This window comes from Gnatocerus cornutus, chromosome 6, assembly GCF_029298725.1.
Source record: "Gnatocerus cornutus isolate USDA-ARS CGAHR chromosome 6, icGnaCorn1.1, whole genome shotgun sequence".
Classification (NCBI taxonomy): Eukaryota; Metazoa; Arthropoda; class Insecta; order Coleoptera; family Tenebrionidae; genus Gnatocerus; species Gnatocerus cornutus.
This window is the reverse complement of record NC_142238.1, coordinates 15,268,594-15,288,363: the sequence shown is the minus strand read 5'-3', so window position 1 is coordinate 15,288,363 and position 19,770 is coordinate 15,268,594. Positions and strand designations below refer to the sequence as shown.

The 19,770-nt window shown below is 37.6% G+C and overlaps 5 protein-coding genes across 8 annotated transcripts; 4 read left to right on the top strand and 1 right to left on the bottom strand.

Moving 5' to 3' along the window:
• The first annotated feature begins 79 nt into the window (after positions 1 to 79).
• Positions 80 to 3,049, top strand: LOC148173354 (protein toll-like). The gene is made up of 4 exons (XM_088039871.1): positions 80 to 1,501; positions 1,552 to 2,106; positions 2,160 to 2,321; positions 2,372 to 3,049. Exons 1-4 carry the CDS (start codon positions 227 to 229, stop codon positions 3,047 to 3,049), a joined length of 2,670 nt encoding a protein of 889 aa, XP_087895997.1. The 5' UTR covers positions 80 to 226.
• A 191-nt stretch (positions 3,050 to 3,240) lies between these two features.
• Snx27 (sorting nexin 27) lies at positions 3,241 to 7,791 on the top strand. Of its 2 annotated transcripts, none has more exons than XM_088039659.1 (6): positions 3,241 to 3,511; positions 6,007 to 6,109; positions 6,173 to 6,389; positions 6,436 to 6,780; positions 6,830 to 7,359; positions 7,407 to 7,791. In XM_088039659.1, the coding sequence occupies exons 1-6, from the start codon at positions 3,258 to 3,260 to the stop codon at positions 7,473 to 7,475; spliced, it is 1,518 nt and encodes a 505-aa protein (XP_087895785.1). In that variant the 5' UTR covers positions 3,241 to 3,257; the 3' UTR covers positions 7,476 to 7,791. The 2 variants fall into 2 exon arrangements, with proteins under 2 accessions (XP_087895785.1, XP_087895786.1); XM_088039660.1 differs by lacking the exon at positions 3,241 to 3,511 and adding an exon at positions 5,671 to 5,778.
• Positions 7,792 to 10,620: 2,829 nt separating this feature from the next.
• LOC148173352 (eclosion hormone-like) lies at positions 10,621 to 13,569 on the top strand. The gene is made up of 3 exons (XM_088039496.1): positions 10,621 to 10,671; positions 10,725 to 10,810; positions 13,381 to 13,569. The coding sequence occupies exons 1-3, from the start codon at positions 10,669 to 10,671 to the stop codon at positions 13,523 to 13,525; spliced, it is 234 nt and encodes a 77-aa protein (XP_087895622.1). The 5' UTR covers positions 10,621 to 10,668; the 3' UTR covers positions 13,526 to 13,569.
• A 343-nt stretch (positions 13,570 to 13,912) lies between these two features.
• Positions 13,913 to 15,624, top strand: alka (glycine receptor subunit alpha alkaliphile). 3 transcript variants are annotated; one of them, XM_088038142.1, is made up of 8 exons: positions 13,913 to 14,070; positions 14,116 to 14,207; positions 14,252 to 14,351; positions 14,397 to 14,707; positions 14,749 to 15,116; positions 15,159 to 15,284; positions 15,334 to 15,414; positions 15,465 to 15,624. In XM_088038142.1, the coding sequence occupies exons 1-8, from the start codon at positions 14,042 to 14,044 to the stop codon at positions 15,603 to 15,605; spliced, it is 1,248 nt and encodes a 415-aa protein (XP_087894268.1). In that variant the 5' UTR covers positions 13,913 to 14,041; the 3' UTR covers positions 15,606 to 15,624. The 3 variants fall into 3 exon arrangements, with proteins under 3 accessions (XP_087894268.1, XP_087894267.1, XP_087894266.1); XM_088038141.1 differs by having other exon boundaries at positions 15,331 to 15,414; positions 15,468 to 15,624; XM_088038140.1 differs by having other exon boundaries at positions 15,331 to 15,414.
• Positions 15,625 to 18,025: 2,401 nt separating this feature from the next.
• On the bottom strand, positions 18,026 to 19,176 carry LOC148173350 (eclosion hormone-like). The gene is made up of 3 exons (XM_088039034.1): positions 19,130 to 19,176; positions 18,337 to 18,433; positions 18,026 to 18,287 (listed from the first exon to the last, which is right to left on the bottom strand). The coding sequence occupies exons 2-3, from the start codon at positions 18,425 to 18,427 to the stop codon at positions 18,130 to 18,132; spliced, it is 249 nt and encodes an 82-aa protein (XP_087895160.1). The 5' UTR covers positions 18,428 to 18,433; positions 19,130 to 19,176; the 3' UTR covers positions 18,026 to 18,129.
• Positions 19,177 to 19,770: the final 594 nt, after the last annotated feature.

Below are 19,770 nucleotides of genomic sequence, written 5' to 3'. Positions count from 1 at the left end.
TTGAATGTCCCGGAAAATGAAGAGTTTAGCACAGGTACGATCTAAACAATTCTCGACTTTTTAACTAAAAATCGTTTTGTTTCGCCAGATTTTCTTGACTTTTCTCTTGTGCAACATTTCCGGAAGCTGCGCCAGCGACTGTTTCCAACCAAACCCTCTAAAACTCGACTTTTTGTGCCCTTTGACCTACGCAGAAACCGGCGGCTTCGAATTATCCATCAACTCGATGAAAGAAGTGACAATTCAATGCGAGCAACTCGACTCTTTCAGCGTGCGTCAACTTCCGAACATTACAATCAGTGAAATTAATCTTTTACAATTCCGATTTTGTCCGTTGCCTGAAGAAGGTTTCAAAGAAGTGTTGGACTGGTTCGAAACGCAACGCACTACAGTGATTCAGTACGAGTATGGAGATTTCAATCAAACGTTAGCGAAAGACAGTTTTCGGGGTCTCGAAAACTTGGAGTTTCTTAAGTTAAATGGAAATAACTTCGACGGGATTGAATGGGATGTGTTTGAAAACACTCCGAAGTTGATTGCGCTCGAGCTCAAAGAAAACGGTCTGCTTGAGGTAAAGAAGTTTTTTGAAGGACTCGCGGACTTGGAGTGGTTGGACATGACGGATAACCAAATCGAGGATTTACCAGAAGAGGTGTTCCAAAAACTTGAAAAACTCCAGCATCTGCGACTGTGGAACAACAAACTTACGAAATTAGAAGAACAGACTTTCAAAGGGTTGCATAACTTGGAGTCTCTGGATTTGAGCGCCAATCTACTTGAGACAATACCAGAAGGAACGTTCCAGGACCTCGGCAACTTACTCAGATTGAACTTAGCAACGAATCTTCTGACTTCACTTCCGATGAATGTCTTCAGAGCTAGTTTCAAACTAGAATCTGTTTTTTTGAACGACAACTACAACCTCACTTTTGAAGACTACATGTTCTCGAACTTCACCTCGCTCCAAGAAGTTGATTTGTCGGATTGTGGACTGGAAAACATCCCCGAGCACATTTTCCAGAACTCGCTCAAACTCAAAGTGTTGTCGCTCCAGAACAACGCGCTTAAATCTCTCCCGCAGAGACTCTTCCAGAATTTGATCAACTTAGAGAAAATCGATTTATCTGGAAACCAACTAGATAGTATCGACTTTAGTTCCATGAGGAACCTCAAAGTCTTGTCGCTTCGTGGTAACAATTTCAAAACTATCAGTGATGGTACTTTCGCAGGGTTAGTGCGCCTGGAGGAGTTGGATTTGAGCAGAAACAACATTTATTATATTCATCCGGAGGCTTTTTCAACCTGTGATGGTTTACGAATTATCAATTTGTCGTCGAATATGTACTATGGCCACGACGTCGTGTTCAAGAACTTAGTGTACTTGGAGGAAGTTGATCTGAGCCACAATCTGGTAACTCGTGTTGAACACATTATAAGTTTGGACAACAAGCCGAATTTGAAGAAGTTGGATTTGAGTCGAAACCGCATCAAGGAAGTTTCTGTGAGTACTGAACGCAATTTTGTTGTTTTTTTCTGACTGCTGGGTTGCAGCTCTTCCACCTCCAAGGGATCTCCAACGTTGACATCAATCTCCAAGACAACAACATAACCGCGGTCGATTTGGACAACGTGGAGGAACTTTCCGGTCCTTTTACTTCCACAATTCGTTTGGCGCTCAACCCGCTGGACTGTAGCTGCCGGAATTATGACCTAGTGAAGTTCTTTAACTCGCCGGTGAAGGTCTTCGACATTCAAAGAGACGTTGAGTGTGCAAGTCCGAAAGCTTTGAAAGGGCGGAGTTTGGATGGGGTCCCTTTGTCTGCACTTCTGTGCGATTTGAAGAGCTCTAGTTGCCCCAAAGAGTGTCGCTGCAGCTGGAGGCCCGTTGACACCACCATTGTGATTGACTGCGCCCACAGGAACCTGACGAAAGTCCCGGAACTACCAACGCGTGACTTCAACTGGATTAAGTACAGCGGAATTGAAATTAATCTGGCGAATAACAGTCTCACTGGAGGAAATTTCTCGGGATTGAGCAACGTGACTAAGTTGTTGTTGTCGCACAACTTCTTGAAGAGGATTTCAGGGGTACCAACATCACTGACTGTAAGTTTAGTGGGATTTTTACAAAACTCGTCTAATCTTCCGTTGTTTTTTAGGTACTTGCGTTGGATCACAACAACCTCACGAACTTACAACCTCAGATCCTTAAATCTTTGAGTTCTAAGCGCTTGGTGAATTTGACTTTGGGTGGTAATCCATGGGCCTGTGACTGCGCGTCGGAAGGTTTAGCAACTTTTTTGCTCCAACATTCAAAACAGGTAAGTTTTCACAAGACGTGAGAAACAAGAAGTCAATTGTCTTTCAACAGGTTGATCATCGCTCCGTTGTTTGTTTCAACACCACCACACGTCTTGTTGATCTGCGTAGAAGCGACCTCTGCTACGATGTCTACGTCTTCATATACGTCCTTCTTCTTTGTTTTCTGTTGTCTCTGGTCTCAGTGGTCTTCCTTCTGTTCTTCCATTTTTACAAAACCGAAATCAAAGTGTGGTTGTACTCCAAAAACTTATGCCTTTGGTGGGTCTCTGAAGAAGACTTGGACAAAGACAAAACCTACGACGCTTTTATTTCATACTCGCACAAAGACGAGGAGTTTGTGGTTGGAACCCTGTTGACGGAGCTGCAGAAGGCACCAGAAGAGTACAAGCTGTGTCTAGCGTTCCGCGATTGGTTTCCTGGAGAACTGATTAGTGCCCACATTGCCAATTCCGTCGTGGATTCCAAGAGGACGATTGTTGTGTTGTCTGAGAACTTCTTAGGGAGTGTTTGGACGAAGGCCGAGTTCCAGAAGGCCCACGCCGAGGCAATGGCAGACGGAAGAATGAGAGTAATCGCGATAATTTACGGTGATTTAGATCTGGAAAAAGTGGAGGATACTGAATTGAGATCGTATCTTCGCACCAACACGTATCTAAAATGGGGGGATCCGTACTTTTGGGCCAAGTTGAAGTACGCCATGCCCCACCGAAGGGGAGTCTCGCCATAAATGTTAAATCATTGTCTGCACACTTTTTTGTAAATATAGAATCTTACGAAATGTGTCTTGTTGATTGCCTACCTATAAGTCAATATCCTGAAGCCGTCCCTGTCCTGCGCGGTTGGTTGCCTACACTCCCCGCCTCCTTCGGCTCTTTTCTTGGTGGGGGCCGCTTCCGAGTCCTCCCCGAACATGCTCGGATCCCTCACGTCAAAATATGGCCGACTCTGATGCAGTGCGAGGTGCACCTAGAGTCGACAACATGAAAGTGCCAAATGGTCCCCGTGTCGTAACCATAAACAAAACCGAGACAGGATTCGGCTTCAACGTCCGCGGCCAAGTCAGTGAAGGCGGTCAACTCCGTAGTATCAATGGGGAGCTGTACGCCCCCTTACAGCACGTCAGCGCCGTCTTGGACAGGGGCGCCGCCGAACAGGCTGGAATTCGGAAAGGGGACCGCATCCTCGAAGTGTGAGTCCGTATTCTTACACCTAAATGCCACGATTCAATGCTTTATGTTGTCTATTGATTTTCATTTCAAGTTGAGTGACAGCTCAGATTTTTAATACCTGGAATTTCTGGTGCGAATTCTAAGTTTATGGGACGTGAAATTGTGGGAATGACGACGTGGAAAGTAAAAGTGAGAAATTCACGTTCCTTCGCTTGGCTTCCGCAGTTTTTCCGAATTCACGGTTTTCGAGAAATTTGGAAACTTGGCGGGGAGGGGGCGTCTTTGCCTGAAACAAATGAAAGGAGTAATGGCAATCCAACGCGTTAAAAAAAACTACCCCCAAATATTGACTTTGGGGGCGAAAACTGGAGCGCACTAACCCCAAAAACGAACAATAAAATCATTATTGGAACGTTAAACACAAGTAAGGTGAATTTTCCTGTACATAATCAAAACAAGGTGTTTGGTATTCGAAATAAAAGCACGAGTTTTGTATAAAAAGCTAAATTTAAACCATGCGCAAAAATAACGGATTTATTTGAAAACAAGTGAAGTTTTGACAGCTTACCGGCAAAAATCGCAAAAACTTCTTGTCCTCCAATTTAAACAGTTTTTATTAATAGTTTTTACAGCTTTATCGTTGTTTTCTTCAGCAAATATTTGCAAACATCACAACAAACACAACTTGAAATTTTTGTGTGCTGCCAACATGGTGGCGGCGACGCCACGTTCAAAACGTGAAAAAACCACATTCCCCCAAATTATTTAGTTTTTATTATGAGGTGATGAGTTTTTGAAAAAATGAAACGAACGATAATTGAAGATTCTAAATTAAATACTGTATTTGAGGAATAAATACGAAAGACACTGTCAATTTAATTCATCAGTGCTGTAAACCTAATTTTTTGTAACAAAAGTTTCCCAAATTTTTCAAAATTTTGTTCATTGAAACTTGTGATATTGAGGTTTTTCTTATTCTTATCGCCTCTTCATTTAGCGTTTGTCACTTCCTGCAACAGTTCCGCTTTTTTTCGTAATTGCGGTATTTTTTCAAGGTCCCTAAATAATAAAAACCAACTTATTATTATCGTAGTCCTTAAAAATACTGCATGTAATTTAATGCTCCATGATTTTGAGGCAAAAACGCTTTTTACGACGCGATATAACAAATTAACGCCGTTTCAAATGATTCCAAACGTATTATTTTTACGCGGCAATTTCAAATTTCTACTTTTTCTCAATTTTTATCCCCTTATCTGTCATTTAATACGAGACACGTAAAGGTTAATTGGAAGATTATAGTCGTCGCAGCGCTAAATTTGGAACTGTATTTAATTGTCTCATAAATTGGCTATGATCGGGGTGAGACTTTTCAATGCTGAATTAATAATCCATGAAGGAAATCAAATTGACGCTCTGATCAAAATCCTTTTCTTAGCGAGCACCTGAAAATGTTTACTTTAGCTTTAATGATATAAACTGTAGGTGGAATCAAAACAAATTGAGGTTATTAAAAGTGAAAATGATTCACCACGACCGTCTTAATGGCGCTATAAAAAGATTTCAGAGTCACGTACACGATTGATTTGTTTTTGTTAAGTTTTTATTCGATTTTATTGTCAGTTGGAGGTCGGAATTTAAATTTAGCGCCCTTGTCAGCAGGCGCGAATTTCAAATTTTCGTTGAAATTACAATGAAACGTTCTGTTCTGTGGAAACTGCGTTGCATTTAAATGGATGTACAACGTGACTTGTTTCGAAAAATTAATGAATGACGCATTATTCGTTCCAAATGTTGGAACTTGACACGATTTTGCAGCAATAAAACCTTTATTAATCCTCCGGGAAATGAGTCGTGTTTTTCGATTGCACCCCAGCGAGTTGAATGAATACGGTGGAACTGAAAAAATGCGAAAATAATCCGATATTCTTCATGACTAAACTAACTAAAACACAGGTGTTTAATTTCACTGATATGTTTCGCCACAGTTTAACGGGGATTTTCCGTCCACAAGCAAATATTTCTTGTCAATTTGCTCGCGAGGATTCACATGCTCACGTAACTTTTCTTAAATTCTGCAAATTTATGTAAATAGAAAGCATGTTCATTGGTTTCGTAAGAATAATTTTATCCGAACCTGTTTGTTAGAGAAAGTATGAGACTGTTTTTCTTATCAATGTCAGTTACTATCTGTTTTGCGTTGTTGGAAGGTTGAGATTGTGTTTTTTCTCGAACATATTGAAATGCTGAGCTACCAAGTCCATGGACACGTTGGCTTCAAATCCAGGTAAAGTTGTTAGCCTCGTGCAAAATATTCCAAGTATGCCGGAAATTTTTACGACAGTTGTATGCTAATGGGACGGATAGACAGTAGCCAGGAAGATGACTAGTGTCCCCCCAGCAGCCAATTCCAACGCGAAATTAAGCGCCGTGCGGATTTTCTGACACCGTCCAAGAAAGGCGCCGTAAAATCCCTTAATCAAGCTTTTATCGCTGATTTTACGACTTTTTCCAGGAACGGCGTGAACGTGGAGGGCGCCACCCACAAGCAGGTCGTGGATCTCATCAAGTCCGGCGGCGACGTACTCACCCTCACCGTAATCTCAGTGACCCAACAGGTAATACTTTGGTAAAGCAATTATCTGTAGTGATTTTTCTAAATTAATTTATCTGTGTTTTAGGAAGCGGAGCGGCTGGAGCCCACTGATGACAACCAGGTCTATTATGACTACAGCGAGAAACGGTCTTTGCCCATTAGCATACCGGATTACCATTACAATGAAAGGGGCGGCGAGAGGTACGTCGCCTTCAATATATACATGGCGGGGCGGCACTTGTGCTCTAGGAGGTATAGAGAGTTTTCCAAGCTACATTGTGATTTGAAGAAGGAGTTTATAGGTGAGCACTTTTCTTTTTTTAATTGTTTGTTAGTTTGGGGTTGCAGGGTTTACTTTTCCCAAGCTACCGGGGAAATGGCCGTTTAATTTGAGTGAGCAACAGTTGGATGCGAGGAGAAGAGGGTTGGAGCAGTACTTAGAAAGAGTTTGTGCAGTTAGAGTCATTGCTGAAAGTGATATTATGCAAGAGTTCCTTACTGATCAAGACGACGACAACAACAGCAGTCCTGTAGATCTTAAAGTATTATTACCCGATAGAGAAGTGGTGACAGTGTCGTTGAGGAAGAGCGCCAACGCCGATGAAGTGTACGAGGCGGTGGTGAAGAAGATCGCGATGAACAAACGAGTTGCGAAGTTTTTTTATTTGTTTGAAATAGTTGAATATAATTTCGGTAACAACGACTCTTAACTCCTTTCTTGTGCTAACAGATTCTTTTTCAGAGCGCAAGCTCCAACCTAACGAATATCCTCATAATCTCTACATTCAGAACTATAGCACCGCCACAAGTACCTGTCTCTGCATACGAAAATGGCTCTTTTCCATCTCAAAGGAACTCACTCTAATGAATGACACTCAAGCAACTTCATACATCTTCTGGCAAAGTGTGGATGAAGTCAACAGAGGGTATATCAACGCCGGCGAAAGACTGTACCAACTCAAAGCACTCCAAGACAACACCAGAGCTACCGAATATTTGAAACTGGCGCGGGAGCTACCGGGATATGGCGAAGTTGTCTTCCCTCATTGTGCGTGTGATTCCCGCAAAGATGGTCATGTGGTTGTGGCTATAGGGACTTCTGGGATCAAATTGCACGCTTGTCGGGAAGACGGCACTTTAGAGAGCCAAGTGGTGGTATTGCAATGGGATAGTATTAGACAATGGGAGGTTGAAGATGAAGGGATGGCGTTCTGTTTGAAGTACAACCGATCAGACAAGACGCCAAGGTGGCTGAAAATCTTCACTCCTTATGTGAGTTTTGGGTAGTTACCTGTTGGCAATTCTAATTGTGTTTTTAGCACTTATACTTGATGGACTGCTTCGAGCGGATCATTGAAGAGAGCAAGTGGCTGGACACTGGCGAATGACTCCCTCCAATCTCGTATTAGATTCTATTGCATATTAAATATGTTGTTAAATTGTATTATAATTATTTATACTATATGAATAGTATTCTCTACTAATTTATGTGATGTTATATTGTATATTTCGGTTACTATCCAAGATCAAAAATCTAAACTTGTTAAGATTCTTGTTATCGTATTTTTTTATTATCATTTTGTTTTCGAGCACAACTCATCGATTTTAGAATTAAAAAATTCATGTGATAGGTAGTTTAAATTTCTAGCGTAGATTTATCTGTATTGTCACGTTGGCCGAAAAATAAACTCACTATCTGAACGATTCATAACGTTTAATAACACTCTGTTTTGCACTTTTTACACCTTTTATGCACTTCTTATACCTTTTATTCACTTTTTAAACCTTTTTTTCATGGAATAAGAACTTTGTAAATACAAGCTGCTTATAAATATTTCTAGCATCAAGGGTAGCTGTGGAATTCCTGTCATGCGCTATTTTGCCGCTTTGTTTTGATAGTGAATATAACTATCTTGAAATTTTATTTATATCGATTAGTTGCAGATTTGTGTTCAAATTTATGATTTTCAGGTTTCAAATCACAATTAGAACAATTTTTCTTTGCAAAACTTACTTTGCTCTATGATGGAGGTTAACTACGTCAGTTGAAAAATCTAAACCCACATTTGTAATGAGCGGCAAATTTCTTTAATATTTCATAGCCACTTCTGATGCTAGAAACACTTTGTAGTCGAAAAAAGTATGTTTTTTTTACCGTTTACTTTCTTATCTGCATTTACGAAAACTACATTTTTTTATTATTGTTAAAACGCAATTGCGAAGATTACAGAAGTCAAAATGAAATCGAAAATTATTCTTGGAAATGGGACAATTTAAGAATCCCGGTTATATTGAACGTATGTTGGCTTCTCGTTCGAAAACTGTTGCTGTGGTGTGAGTTACGACATGAAATTTTATCTCAAAGCCAACTGCGATGCAAATTTAATAGAGGACACGATATAATCCGAAATATGCTGCTCGTCACAATTTAAGAATCCCAGGAACCGCTTCTGAATGATACGTCCGGAAAATTGGGATGCCGTATGATTAGTTTAATGTTGGTACAGTAGGTTAAATGTACATAATTGATTGAGTAGCTCTAAAGTCTAAAGCGCGAATTTTTATACAAGGTGTTTATAAATGTTTCTAGCATCAAGGGTGACTCTGGAACTCCCGTCATACTCTATTTTGCCGCCTAGTTTTCATAATGAATATAACCAAGGTTACTAAAATTAACAGGTTTGCTACAAAGTTTTCAGCCAATAGAAGCAGGCCTCTTGAACTGGCGCGAATACGTCATCGGAAAGCTCTTTTAAATTCCGATTGAATTTTTTCAAAGCTATTATTATTTAAAACAGCAATATTTAACACTCTGATGTTTCTACAAGAACTTTGTTAAACAACAATGGCGATCAACAATGTTTTTACACCGTAAAACAATTGACAGAACTTTCTTGTGACGTCATTTATGATCGCACGTCCCTAGCAACCAAAAGGGGGTGGAGTTTCAGTCTTAGTAACGAGCTATAATATAATATAACTATGTTTAACTTCACTTAAAATGTCACTCACGTCAATGACGTTTCAGTTACGATTTTTTATTTACAGGTTTTAAACTGACTAGAACTTTTTTTTTTGAAAAATAACTTTGTTTTATGACTGAGGTTAACTGCAAATGTCAGTTGAAACAAAGTTATTTTTCAAAAAAAAAAGTGACGTCATTTATGATCGCACGTCCCTAGCAACCAAAAGGGGGTGGAGTTTCAGCCTTAGTAACGAGCTATAATATAATATAACTATGTTTAACTTCACTTAAAATGTCACTCACGTCAATGACGTTTCAGTTACGATTTTTTATTTACAGGTTTTAAACTGACTAGAACTTTTTTTTTTGAAAAATAACTTTGTTTTATGACTGAGGTTAACTGCAAATGTCAGTTGAAACATCTAAATCCATATTTGTAATGAGAGGTAAATTTCTTTGACACTTCATAGCTATCTTTGATGCTAGAAACATTTATAAACACCCAGTATGCAAAAGTGTAAAAAATCTACTTAACGAATGGGTGTATAACATTATTTAATTGGCTGTTGCGGTGAAGCGTGATCAATATTTACCAATTGGAACATGACAAAAGCTTCTCTATTTTTATGGAGGACAATTTTATGGAATATTGTCATAAAATGTAGTCTAAATTGTAAACCAAAGAAAAACCGAAAAATTCGATGAACCTAAATATCTTAAATACAGTGGCAGCCCAACTGAAGTGGTACAAGTTTTGGACCAGATTTTTTCAAAAATTGAGCTGTGTAAACTAGGCTGCTAAAGTAGGCATACTGATAATTTTGTAGGCTTAACTTCGACATTTACAAAACAAAAAACTAGACTACTTTTTAAATGCATTTGCAGACTTAAAACATTTGTAAACTGCAGGTAAATAATTACTCTGGTAGTTATAATAACGTTTTATTAGTAGGTTTAAGTTTTCACCGGGATTACAATGTCGTTCAAAAATTGTACCACTTTATTTTGACCGTCACTGTACTAAATTGAAGGCAGGACAGTACTTAACTTTTTTTGTCGGAAGAGTACCTACTTCTTCATGCCAACACAATGCTATTTGAAACTTTCGGGGCCCTTATCTAATCAGGTCCGTCTTTAGCTCACCTGGGACGCAACGAAAACTATGTATTTCCACCTGTCTTATCGGCCCTAAACAATTATAATGAAACAACTGAACTTGAAACAACAACACTGAATTTGACCCCTTTTTCTGTGACGGGAAAGCGGTAATTTTTATTGTCTTACGATATGAACAATATTTTGGTCTTTGATGTAAACATAAACAAACTTATTTTTCGGTTGACGTAATGAGGGCCGGTTCAAAAAACGGCAAAAAAATTCCAATTTCTTTTCTCCAAATGATGGATCGATACGTACGTGTGGCAGAATGGAAATAGAACGAAGAATAAGAAACCCTCAACAATACGCCGCCCACCCTCCAATAACACGTTGTTTTTTCAACCCCCGATTCGCGTTGACAAATTGTGTTCATAAATAATGAAGCCGCTCAATTTACCTATAAAACGAAAGTTAAGGGTTGGGAAAGCTATTTACAACGGCGGTAACAATCGGAAAACATGGTAAGGAGTGAATAAACGATTCGAAAGTGTTAACGAGTCTAACTAATTTGTAGAAATATTTGGGCTTAATTATGGTACTAGTGCTAACGGCGATAATTGAAAGTTATATTTGCAGTGCGTCCATTCCTGTCTGTATTACGTAAGTATCCATAAGCAAGCGGCGATTTCCTATTTTTCCCAAAACCTAGCAACGCAATTATCAACACTTCAAATCTCAGACCTTTCATTCATCATTGTGCTCTTTTCCCCCAATTATATGACCTCTGAACTGCGCCCCGGAGCCCAAGTCTATGTCCCTTTAGACCAAGTCACCCCTCAGAAATCCACCCTTAGAACACCATGTTCCATCAGCAGCCAAAGTTCGAGGTACTCTCGGAAAACGGTTAGAACCAACACCGGGAACGGAGACACACCGAGGCCTATTTTGGGGACCAAAGCGCCGTTTCCTCGCGCGATTTTGGGGCGGAGGGAGTATGTGGAATGCGAGAAAAAGGAATACCGGGCGATGAACAGGAATTTACACGAAGTGAAAATTTGCGATGACAAGTCGACGCCTGTGAGGACGAATAGTTGCAGTTTGTGATTTCGTGGGGTTTTGTGTTGTAGTTCTTTAGACGGAAATAAAATGGAGTTGCTAATTTAGGGGCTTTTCGGGGGGCTGTCAAGACGCGAACTGCTGTTAGGTGATAACTAAAAAGCGCGCTCAGTTAAAGGTTTTTATCTCGTATTTTTGGAGAAGTTTTACTTCTGCTGGTTCTCTTCCTATTTTTATAGTTCCATTTTTCAGTTTTTTAAGTTCGATGGTCAAATCAGCTGCAGCAGAGCTTTAAGACTAATATTTTTTATTGTAAAAACTTTTTGGTTGAGTGACAACTTCTAAAATCTGTGTTTTTTGATCTACAGTTTTATAATTTGGAAGAGTTAATGAACGACTCAAAAATAGTTAAATCTCCGAATTTCATGGCCCTAGCACTAAAATTACCGAAAATTTTATTTCGAAATTTTAGCCGGATGTCAAAAATTTTTGTTTGGGCTCTAAAATAAAAATTTCGGAAATTTGTGTCTTTCGCTTTACAATTTTGCAATTTGGTGGAGTTAAAACTTGACTCAAAAATAGTAACTTCCTCAAATTTTATAGTTATAGCACTAAAAATTCTAAAATTACGAATTTTAGTGAAGGACGCCGGATATTTTTGCTTGGCCTCCAAAATAAAAATTTCGAAAATTTGTGTGTTTCGCTCTGCAATTCTGCATTTTGGTGGAGTTAATACTTGACTTAAAAACAGTAACTTCCCCATATTTCATAGCAATAGCTCTAAAATTACCAAAATTACGAATTTTAGTGAAGAATTTCGGGTATTTTTGCTTGGTCCCCAAAATAGAAAATTCTAAAATTTGTCTTTCGATTTACAATGTTTCAGTTTAACAGAGTTACTAAACGATTGAAAACTAGTAATTTCGCCAAATTTCATAGCTGTAGCACTAAAATTACCAAAATTACGAATTTTAGTGAAGAATTTAGGGTATTTTTATTTTTGCTTGGTCCTCAAAATAGAAAATTCTAAAATTTGTCTTTCGATTTACAATGTTTCAGTTTAACAGAGTTATTAAACGATTGAAAACTAGTAATTTCGCCAAATTTCATAGCTGTAGCACTAAAATTACCAAAATTACGAATTTTATTGAAGGACGTCGAATATTTTTTTTGTCTTCAAAGTAAAAATTTCTAAAATTTGTGTCTTTCGCTTAACAATTTTGCAATTTAGTAGAGTAATTTACTGGACTCAAAAATAGTAACTTCCTTAAATTTCACAGTTATAGCTTTAAAATTACCAAAATTACGAATGTTAGTGAAGGATCTTGTAAATTTTTGTTTGGTATCTAAAATAAAAATTTCTAAAATTTGTGTTTTTTGCTCTATAATTTTGCAAATTGGTGGAGTTTATACTGGATTCAAAAATAGTAATTTTTCTAAATTTCATAGAGCAATAAAATTATCAAAATTATGAATTTTATTGAAGTATTTCGAGTATTTTTGCCTGGTTCCAAAATGAAAATTTCTAAAATTTGAGTCTTTAATTTGAGTGTTTTGCTCTACATTTTCGAAATTTAGTGGAGTTAATACATGACTTAAAAATAAGTAACTTCCTTAAATTTCACAGTTATAGCTCTAAAATTACCAAAATTACGAATGTTAGTAAAGGACCTTGAAAATTTTTGCTTGATCTCCAAAATAAAAATTTCTAAAATTTGAATTTTAGTGAAGGATTTTTCATATTTCGGCTTTGCCTTAAAAATAAAAAATTCTAAAACTGTGTCTTTTGATTTACAATTTTTCTATTTAATAAAGTTAATACACGATTCAAAAATAGCAGCTTCCTCAAATTTCATAGCTGTAGCACTAAAATGGTCGAAATTACAAATTTTAGCAAAGGATATCGAACATTTTTGCATTGCCTTAAAAATTAATTTCTTAAAACAAAAACAAAAATAAATTAAAATTCGGCAATTGGCTATTGGAAACGAAAAATGCGACACCGTAGAATACAAAAGAACGTCCAGCAGCAGTATTTTGTATTTTACAAACTTCTTGGTTGAGTGTAGTTACATAATTATGGAGCCAGAAGTTCTGAGCACGATTACCTGCACAGTTTAGTTAGAACAACGAATATTAGAAGTGCTAATCGTGCTCACTTCTTCCTTTTCCAGAAACTGCGTCCAGTGCAAGAAGATGTTTGGCCCCTACTTCCAAGGAAGAGCTTGCGGAGACGCTTGCATTTCCAGCAATGGTCAACTCACGCCCGACTGTAACAATCCAGGAACTTTAGGTCGCTTCTTGAAGCGCCTCTATTAAAGAAAGTTGAATGTAGTAAAATTAATAAAGCGTGATTTGGTGTGGTAATTCTTTCATTGACAATTTAAAATTATTATATCTATGCAGTGAAAACTTGAAATAACATTTTATTACCCTAATAAATAAAACTCCTCCAAGGTCCCAACCGAAATTCTTATTCTAATGAGCTAACGGTGAGCGGAAGACAACCACAATGTCACTTTGAAATTCAAATCGCCGCACTGACTCAGTTTTAAGAATGCAGCAATTAGAAAAGAAACGGAAACGGAAAAGATCATTTAATGAATTAGCGGCAACACGTTAATTACATTCCAGTTAGCAATTGATTCATCGTGCCGCCGCTTATATTGACAAATTGCTGTCAACACTGTAATTTTTTTCGAATTTAAACAAGATCATGTGAGATGTTAATAAATGTAGTGCTTAAAAAAACAAAAAATGATCAGTGCTAAAAATACAAGACTGTGCTAATTAATTTGATCCTTATCTTGCCGCTACTAGCAAAATGAAGTTTAGATGACGATGAGACGGTGCTTGATCTTCTGGTGAGTGCCGAAGAGAAACACCTCGAAGTTGACGATAGTTTTCAGGATTCTTTCGGGTTTGGCGGACGCTTTGGTTCCCAAACACCGGAGTCTGCTCAACACCACCAAGAGCATCATCCCGGAGCACTACTTCAAAGGTTTGTCGAACCCAAAAAAACAAACTCAAAAAATCGTATTGTAGAAGTGCGTCCTCCGACTCTTCGCGGCGGCCCCATCGAAGTCGAGTTCAGTATGAAAGTCGTGGACATCAACTCTATCAACGTCGAAGACATGGACTTTCGGTGAGTTCGCTCTGTTAATTAATTAACACTCTCTAATTTGTGCAGAATGGATATGTTTTTGAGCCAAGAATGGGTGGACCCGCGCATCAAAATCCCTGAAGATTTGTTCGAAATTGGCGACAACTCCGTAACACTTCCGGCGGAGAGTTTCGATAATTTATGGCAGCCGGATTTGTACTTCTTGACTTCTAAAGTGGTGGAGATTGCAGGGTTGACTCAAAAATTCTCTTCGATGAGCATCTTCAGGAATAAAACTATTAGGTATAACGCCCGGATGCACGCCATAGTTGCTTGTCAGATGGAGTTCCAGCGGTACCCCATGGACACCCAGATTTGTCCCGTCACCATTGAAAGTTGTGAGTAGTACCATAAGTACCATGGTCTTATTTTAAGTTAGTTTCTTATACCAACCACAAAATGAAGCTAAAATGGGCACCGAAAGGCGTCGTGGTGGTACCAGAATTGAAGCTTCTTCAGTATAACATTCTTCCTATGCATTTGGAGGTACAAGACGTGTACACGAAGGAGAAGAATGGTAACTTTTCTCGGTTAGTCGCCTACTTCCAATTCGAGCGCCAAATCGGCCACCATCTCATCCAAACTTTCGCCCCATCGACCCTAGTCGTGGTACTTTCATGGTTCAGTTTCTGGCTCGGTCTGGATGCCATTCCAGGACGCGTCACTCTTCTAGTAACGTGTTTGTTGACATTGGTGACTATGTTCACAGGGTTGAGGTCCGATATTCCCGCAGTTGCCTACGTGAAGGTACGTCTTAACACTTTGTCTTCTCCTGAATCGTTCTTGTAGGCTTTGGATCTGTGGATGGCCGGCTGCATGGTGTCAGTATTCGCCGCTTTCAGTGAGTTTGTCATTGTTAAAGTCATGGATTCCAATTACCGAAAGGCGAAGAAGAAGCAATGTGAAGAAGCGATGGTGAGGACTATCAAAGTTTGGTTGTTGGTGATGTTATCACTTGTAGGAGGTCGCAATGAGGCCTTGGAAACACATGCCGAAGACTGGGGGTGCGAAAGAGAGTCATTTGATTCCTGTGGCGTGGAGAAATGTTAGTTTTAAGACTGTTCGCTCGTTTAATTTTTACGTGGCGTTTTTTAGAAGAAAGGAAAAGAGAAGATTCTGTGGCGACAAGTTGACAAGGTCTCTAGGCTAATTTTTCCGGCTTTGTTTTTCTTTTTCTGTGTTATTTTCTGGACCTGTTTATTCTTCGGAAAACCAGGTTACAGAGTGGTGTATTAAAGAGTTCGAATTACGTAAATAGACGTTTTTTTTAAGCACAAAAACTCGTAACTTTTTTCGTCGAAAAAAAAACTTAAAGTAGGTTGAGAAAACAGGTTTTTGCAGGATTAATGAAACCACCTGCTTACTAATCTCTCTATAATCTTTATTTGTTTACAATAACACCATCAACAAAATAAATAAACATCACAGTAAAATATATCAAAATTGGTCAAATCCCGTCAAATTTCAATTAAACTTGCTCAAGAAGAACGAATTTTATTAAAGGACCTCGGATATTTTGCTTGGAATTCAAAATAAAAATTTCTACAATTTGTGTACGCTACATTTTTGAATTTTGGTAGAGTTAATACTTGAATTAGAAATAGTAACTTCCAAAAATTTTATAGTTATAGCACTAACATTACCAAAATTACAAATTTTATTGAAAAATTTCGGGTATTTTTACTTGGTCTCCAAAATGAAAAATTCAAAAATTTGAGTCTCTTGTTCTACATTTTTGCAATTTGGTGGAGTTAATACTACTCAACTCAAAAATAATAATTTTTCCAAATTTCATAGTTGTAGCAATAAAATTATCAAAATTACAGATTTTATTGAAGAATTTCGGGTATTTTCGCTTCGTCTCCAAAATAAAAATTTCCAAAATTTGAGTCTTTTGCTCTACAATTTTGGAATTTGGTTGAGTTGATATACGACTTAAAAATAGTAACTTTCTTAAATTTCACAGTTGTAGCTCTGAAATTACCAAAATTACGAATGTTAGTGAAGGCTCTTGGAAATTTTTGCTTGATTTCTAAAATAAAAATTTCTAAAATTTGTGTTTTTTGCTCTACAATTTTGCAATTTGGTGGGGTCAATTCTAAGCTCAAAAACTATAACTTTCTTAAATGTCATAACTATAGCGCTAAAATTACCAAGATTACGAATTTTATTGAAAGACGTCGGATATATTTGCTTGGCCTCCAAAATATATTTTTTCTATTTCGCGTTCATAATGAAGATATTTCGATACGCGTTTGAGCGTATTTCGGTATCGTAATGAACCAATCCCGTGCCAATATTCCCAGGAACATATATTTTCCTTAGGTTTGCAGCAGACAAACCGTCAACCTGCCGTCAACGTTGACAATTTAGATTTTGGTTTTGTTAAACTTTGATAAATCGATCAATACACTATTATTTCTTGTTGTACTTGGCTTAATAATTCATCGGAGAAAAACTCTTGCTCCGGTAACCTCAAATCGTCACACCTGTCAAACTGACTGAAATTGGATTTGGCTACTTCGAATTTTTTCCCGATCATTTTGCAAATGCCAACTACCCTAAAATTCCCTAGATTTCGAAATCAAGTTTTTTCGTTTAAAATAAGGCGAAATAGAAAAAATAGCGTATGATACTTGTTCATAATGCATTTTGCCGCACTTACTACTTTATGACACTCCTCTCTGCGCTCGTCGTGTCCTAAAAACGTGCGTGCGGCAAAATGTTCATTATGAAACGCGTTTCATAATATACTATTTTCTATTTCGCGTTCATAATGAAGATATTTCGATACGCGTTTAAGCGTATTTTGGTATCGTAATGGACCAATCCCGTGCCAATATTTCCAGGATCTTATATTTTTCTTAGGTTTGCAGCAGACAAACCGTCAACCTGCCTTCAACGTTGACAATTTAGATTTTGGTTTTGATAAACCATGATAAATCGATCAATACACTATTATTTCTTGTTGTACTTGGCTTAATAATTCATCGGAGAAAAACTCTTTAGATGCAAGAGAACCATCATGATCATGATCAACATCTTCGCTCTCTTGGCTCCCTTGCGCTCCAGTAACCTCAAAACGTCACACCTGTCAAACTGACTGAAATTGGATTTGGCTACTTCGAATTTTTTCCCGATCATTTTGCAAATGCCAACTACCCTAAAATTCCCTAGATTTCGAAATGAAGTTTTTTCGTTTAAAATAAGGCGAAATAGAAAAAATAGGGTATGATACTTGTTCATAATGCATTTTGCCGCACTTACCACTTTATGAGCTGCGCTCGTCGTGTCCTAAAAACGTGCGTGCGGCAAAATGTTCATTATGAAACGCGTTTCATATATTCTATTTTTTAAATTTGTATCTTTTGCTCTACAGTTTTTTAATTTGGTGGAGTTAATACACAACTTAAAAATAGTAACTTCCTCAAATTTCATAGCTATACCACTAAAATTACCAAAATAACGAATTTTATTGAAGGACGACGGATATTTTTGCTTGCCTTCAAAATAAATTTTTTTTAAATTTGTGTATTTTGCTCTACAATTTTGCTATTTGGTTGAGTTAATACTGGACTTCAAGATAGTAACTTCCCCAAATTTGATAGTTATAGCACTAAAATGACTATCTTTAGTGAAAAATGCGAAACCACCTGTTCACTAATCTCTTTATAATCTTTATTTGTTTACAATAACACAATCAACTAAATAAATAAACATCACAGTAAATCCATCAAAAATGGTCAAATTCCGTCAAATTTCAATCAAACTTGCTCAAGAACGGCGCAATGGACGCAACATCCTCGCAGTCCGGGATAATTTTACCTTTGAACTTGACACAAGCATCTGCACAGAGTTGGCCTTCGAAATAAGGCCCGAACATTTTCTTGCACTGAGCACAGTTGCGAATACACACTCCTGAAAAAATCTGATGATATTTTGATAAATTGTCTTCGTGGATACGTACCGATGGGGTTGGCCTCGACCACGACCATCACCGAGGTGGTCAACATCACCAGAAGCATCACTCCCAGAAGATTTCTAGTAGCAGTGTCCATCGTTCGCTTGCGACAATAAAAATATCAATTAAAGAGATGCGAACCGGTGGACACGTGCAAGTCAACTAAAAATGTTGGGAATTTCATCAGACTTTAAAGAAATGGTGAACAAAGAGTCTGCTGGGTGGACTTTTGTAAAAAGTGTATGAGTTGTATCCTTGTGCTGGTCGGAATGGACAATTTTATGAATTGAGTGGATTTTATAGTATTTACCGTATTAGAAGTGCTTCCGCAAGGACGAGAGACCCGGATGTCGCTTGTCGGAGTTCCGGGATTCTATTATTGTCAATAGTTCGTCGCCAAAAAACGGCGAGATAAACAAATAATACGAAGAAAAAGAAGTCGGTTTCAAGATTTTTTTCTGGAAAAAATCTCGATGTGAACGAGTTTAATTTCTATTTTTAGCTCGCATTTGTTAAAGGTTCAATAACATTACTCGGAAGTATTTTGTGCAGAACAGGATATCAGTGATTCCCCACGAGACTCGTGTCAAACTTAACAAAAATGTTGTTGGCAATGACTTTCACAACAGGATTTTACCATTGGAACTTACCGCAGACGCAGAAAAACATAAAAATGAAGGAAAATTTCGGATTTGGAATCCTTTAGTTGTTTACATTATTAGAGGATTGTTTTTGTTTACAATACGAGAGTTGGATAAAAGTGGGGTTTCTGGATAATAAGCACGAAGAAATTTCTTACGTTTTCTTGTTGAATCGGGACTAGACTGTAATTTTTAGAGGACTTGCTTCATTTATATCTTTGGCTTGAGTGCAAACGACAGGGGATGATTTCGTTATGTCGTTATGGAAGATTCAGGACACGAAATTAAATTCTGGCTTTGGAGGGGTCTTTTGCAGGAAATGGGAGAAAATGCCAAGGTGCTGTACAAAAAGTTACCATTCACTAGTTGTATTAATTAACAAATAAGTTCAATAAAAGAAAATGTGTATTAAAACACGAGGAAAATTGACAAAAGTCATTTCTAAATTAGAATTGCGTCTTGATTCTCAAACAGGTTTATATTTAAAAAAAAATTAGTACCGTGTGGTTAATTTTGGTTAAAATGGCCAAAATTACAAATTGTCGAAAAATTTTTTACTTTCACTCAAAAGTGGAAGTTTCTAAAATTTGTGGCTTTCGTTCTACAATTTTGCAATCTGGTGGAGTTAATACTGAACTCAAAAATAATAACTTTCTCAAATTTCATATCAATAGCACTAAAATTACCAAAATTACAAATTTTTGTAAAGAATTTCGGGTATTTTTGGTTGGTCTCCAAAATAAAAATTTCTAAAATTTGAGTCTTTTTCTCTACAACTTTGCAGTTTAGTGGAGTTAAT

What these genes read in the sequence shown, in the direction of transcription:
- LOC148173354 (XM_088039871.1), top strand. Translation starts at nt 227, where the DNA reads ATGAAAGAAGTGACAATTCAATGCGAGCAACTCGACTCTTTCAGCGTG. An exon ending in ACCGCATCAAGGAAGTTTCT is followed by an intron (nt 1,502 to 1,551) that starts GTGAGTACTGAA and finishes GCTGGGTTGCAG; the next exon opens with CTCTTCCACCTCCAAGGGAT. An exon ending in TGCTCCAACATTCAAAACAG is followed by an intron (nt 2,322 to 2,371) that starts GTAAGTTTTCAC and finishes GTCTTTCAACAG; the next exon opens with GTTGATCATCGCTCCGTTGT.
- Snx27 (XM_088039659.1), top strand. Translation starts at nt 3,258, where the DNA reads ATGGCCGACTCTGATGCAGTGCGAGGTGCACCTAGAGTCGACAACATG. An exon ending in TTTGAAGAAGGAGTTTATAG is followed by an intron (nt 6,390 to 6,435) that starts GTGAGCACTTTT and finishes TTGGGGTTGCAG; the next exon opens with GGTTTACTTTTCCCAAGCTA. An exon ending in TGAAAATCTTCACTCCTTAT is followed by an intron (nt 7,360 to 7,406) that starts GTGAGTTTTGGG and finishes TTGTGTTTTTAG; the next exon opens with CACTTATACTTGATGGACTG.
- LOC148173352 (XM_088039496.1), top strand. An exon ending in TCCATTCCTGTCTGTATTAC is followed by an intron (nt 10,811 to 13,380) that starts GTAAGTATCCAT and finishes TTCCTTTTCCAG; the next exon opens with AAACTGCGTCCAGTGCAAGA.
- alka (XM_088038140.1), top strand. Translation starts at nt 14,042, where the DNA reads ATGACGATGAGACGGTGCTTGATCTTCTG. An exon ending in TCCCGTCACCATTGAAAGTT is followed by an intron (nt 14,708 to 14,748) that starts GTGAGTAGTACC and finishes ATTTTAAGTTAG; the next exon opens with TTTCTTATACCAACCACAAA. An exon ending in CCGCAGTTGCCTACGTGAAG is followed by an intron (nt 15,117 to 15,158) that starts GTACGTCTTAAC and finishes TCGTTCTTGTAG; the next exon opens with GCTTTGGATCTGTGGATGGC.
- LOC148173350 (XM_088039034.1), bottom strand. Translation starts at nt 18,427, where the DNA reads ATGGACACTGCTACTAGAAATCTTCTGGGAGTGATGCTTCTGGTGATG. An exon ending in GGTCGAGGCCAACCCCATCG is followed by an intron (nt 18,288 to 18,336) that starts GTACGTATCCAC and finishes AGATTTTTTCAG; the next exon opens with GAGTGTGTATTCGCAACTGT.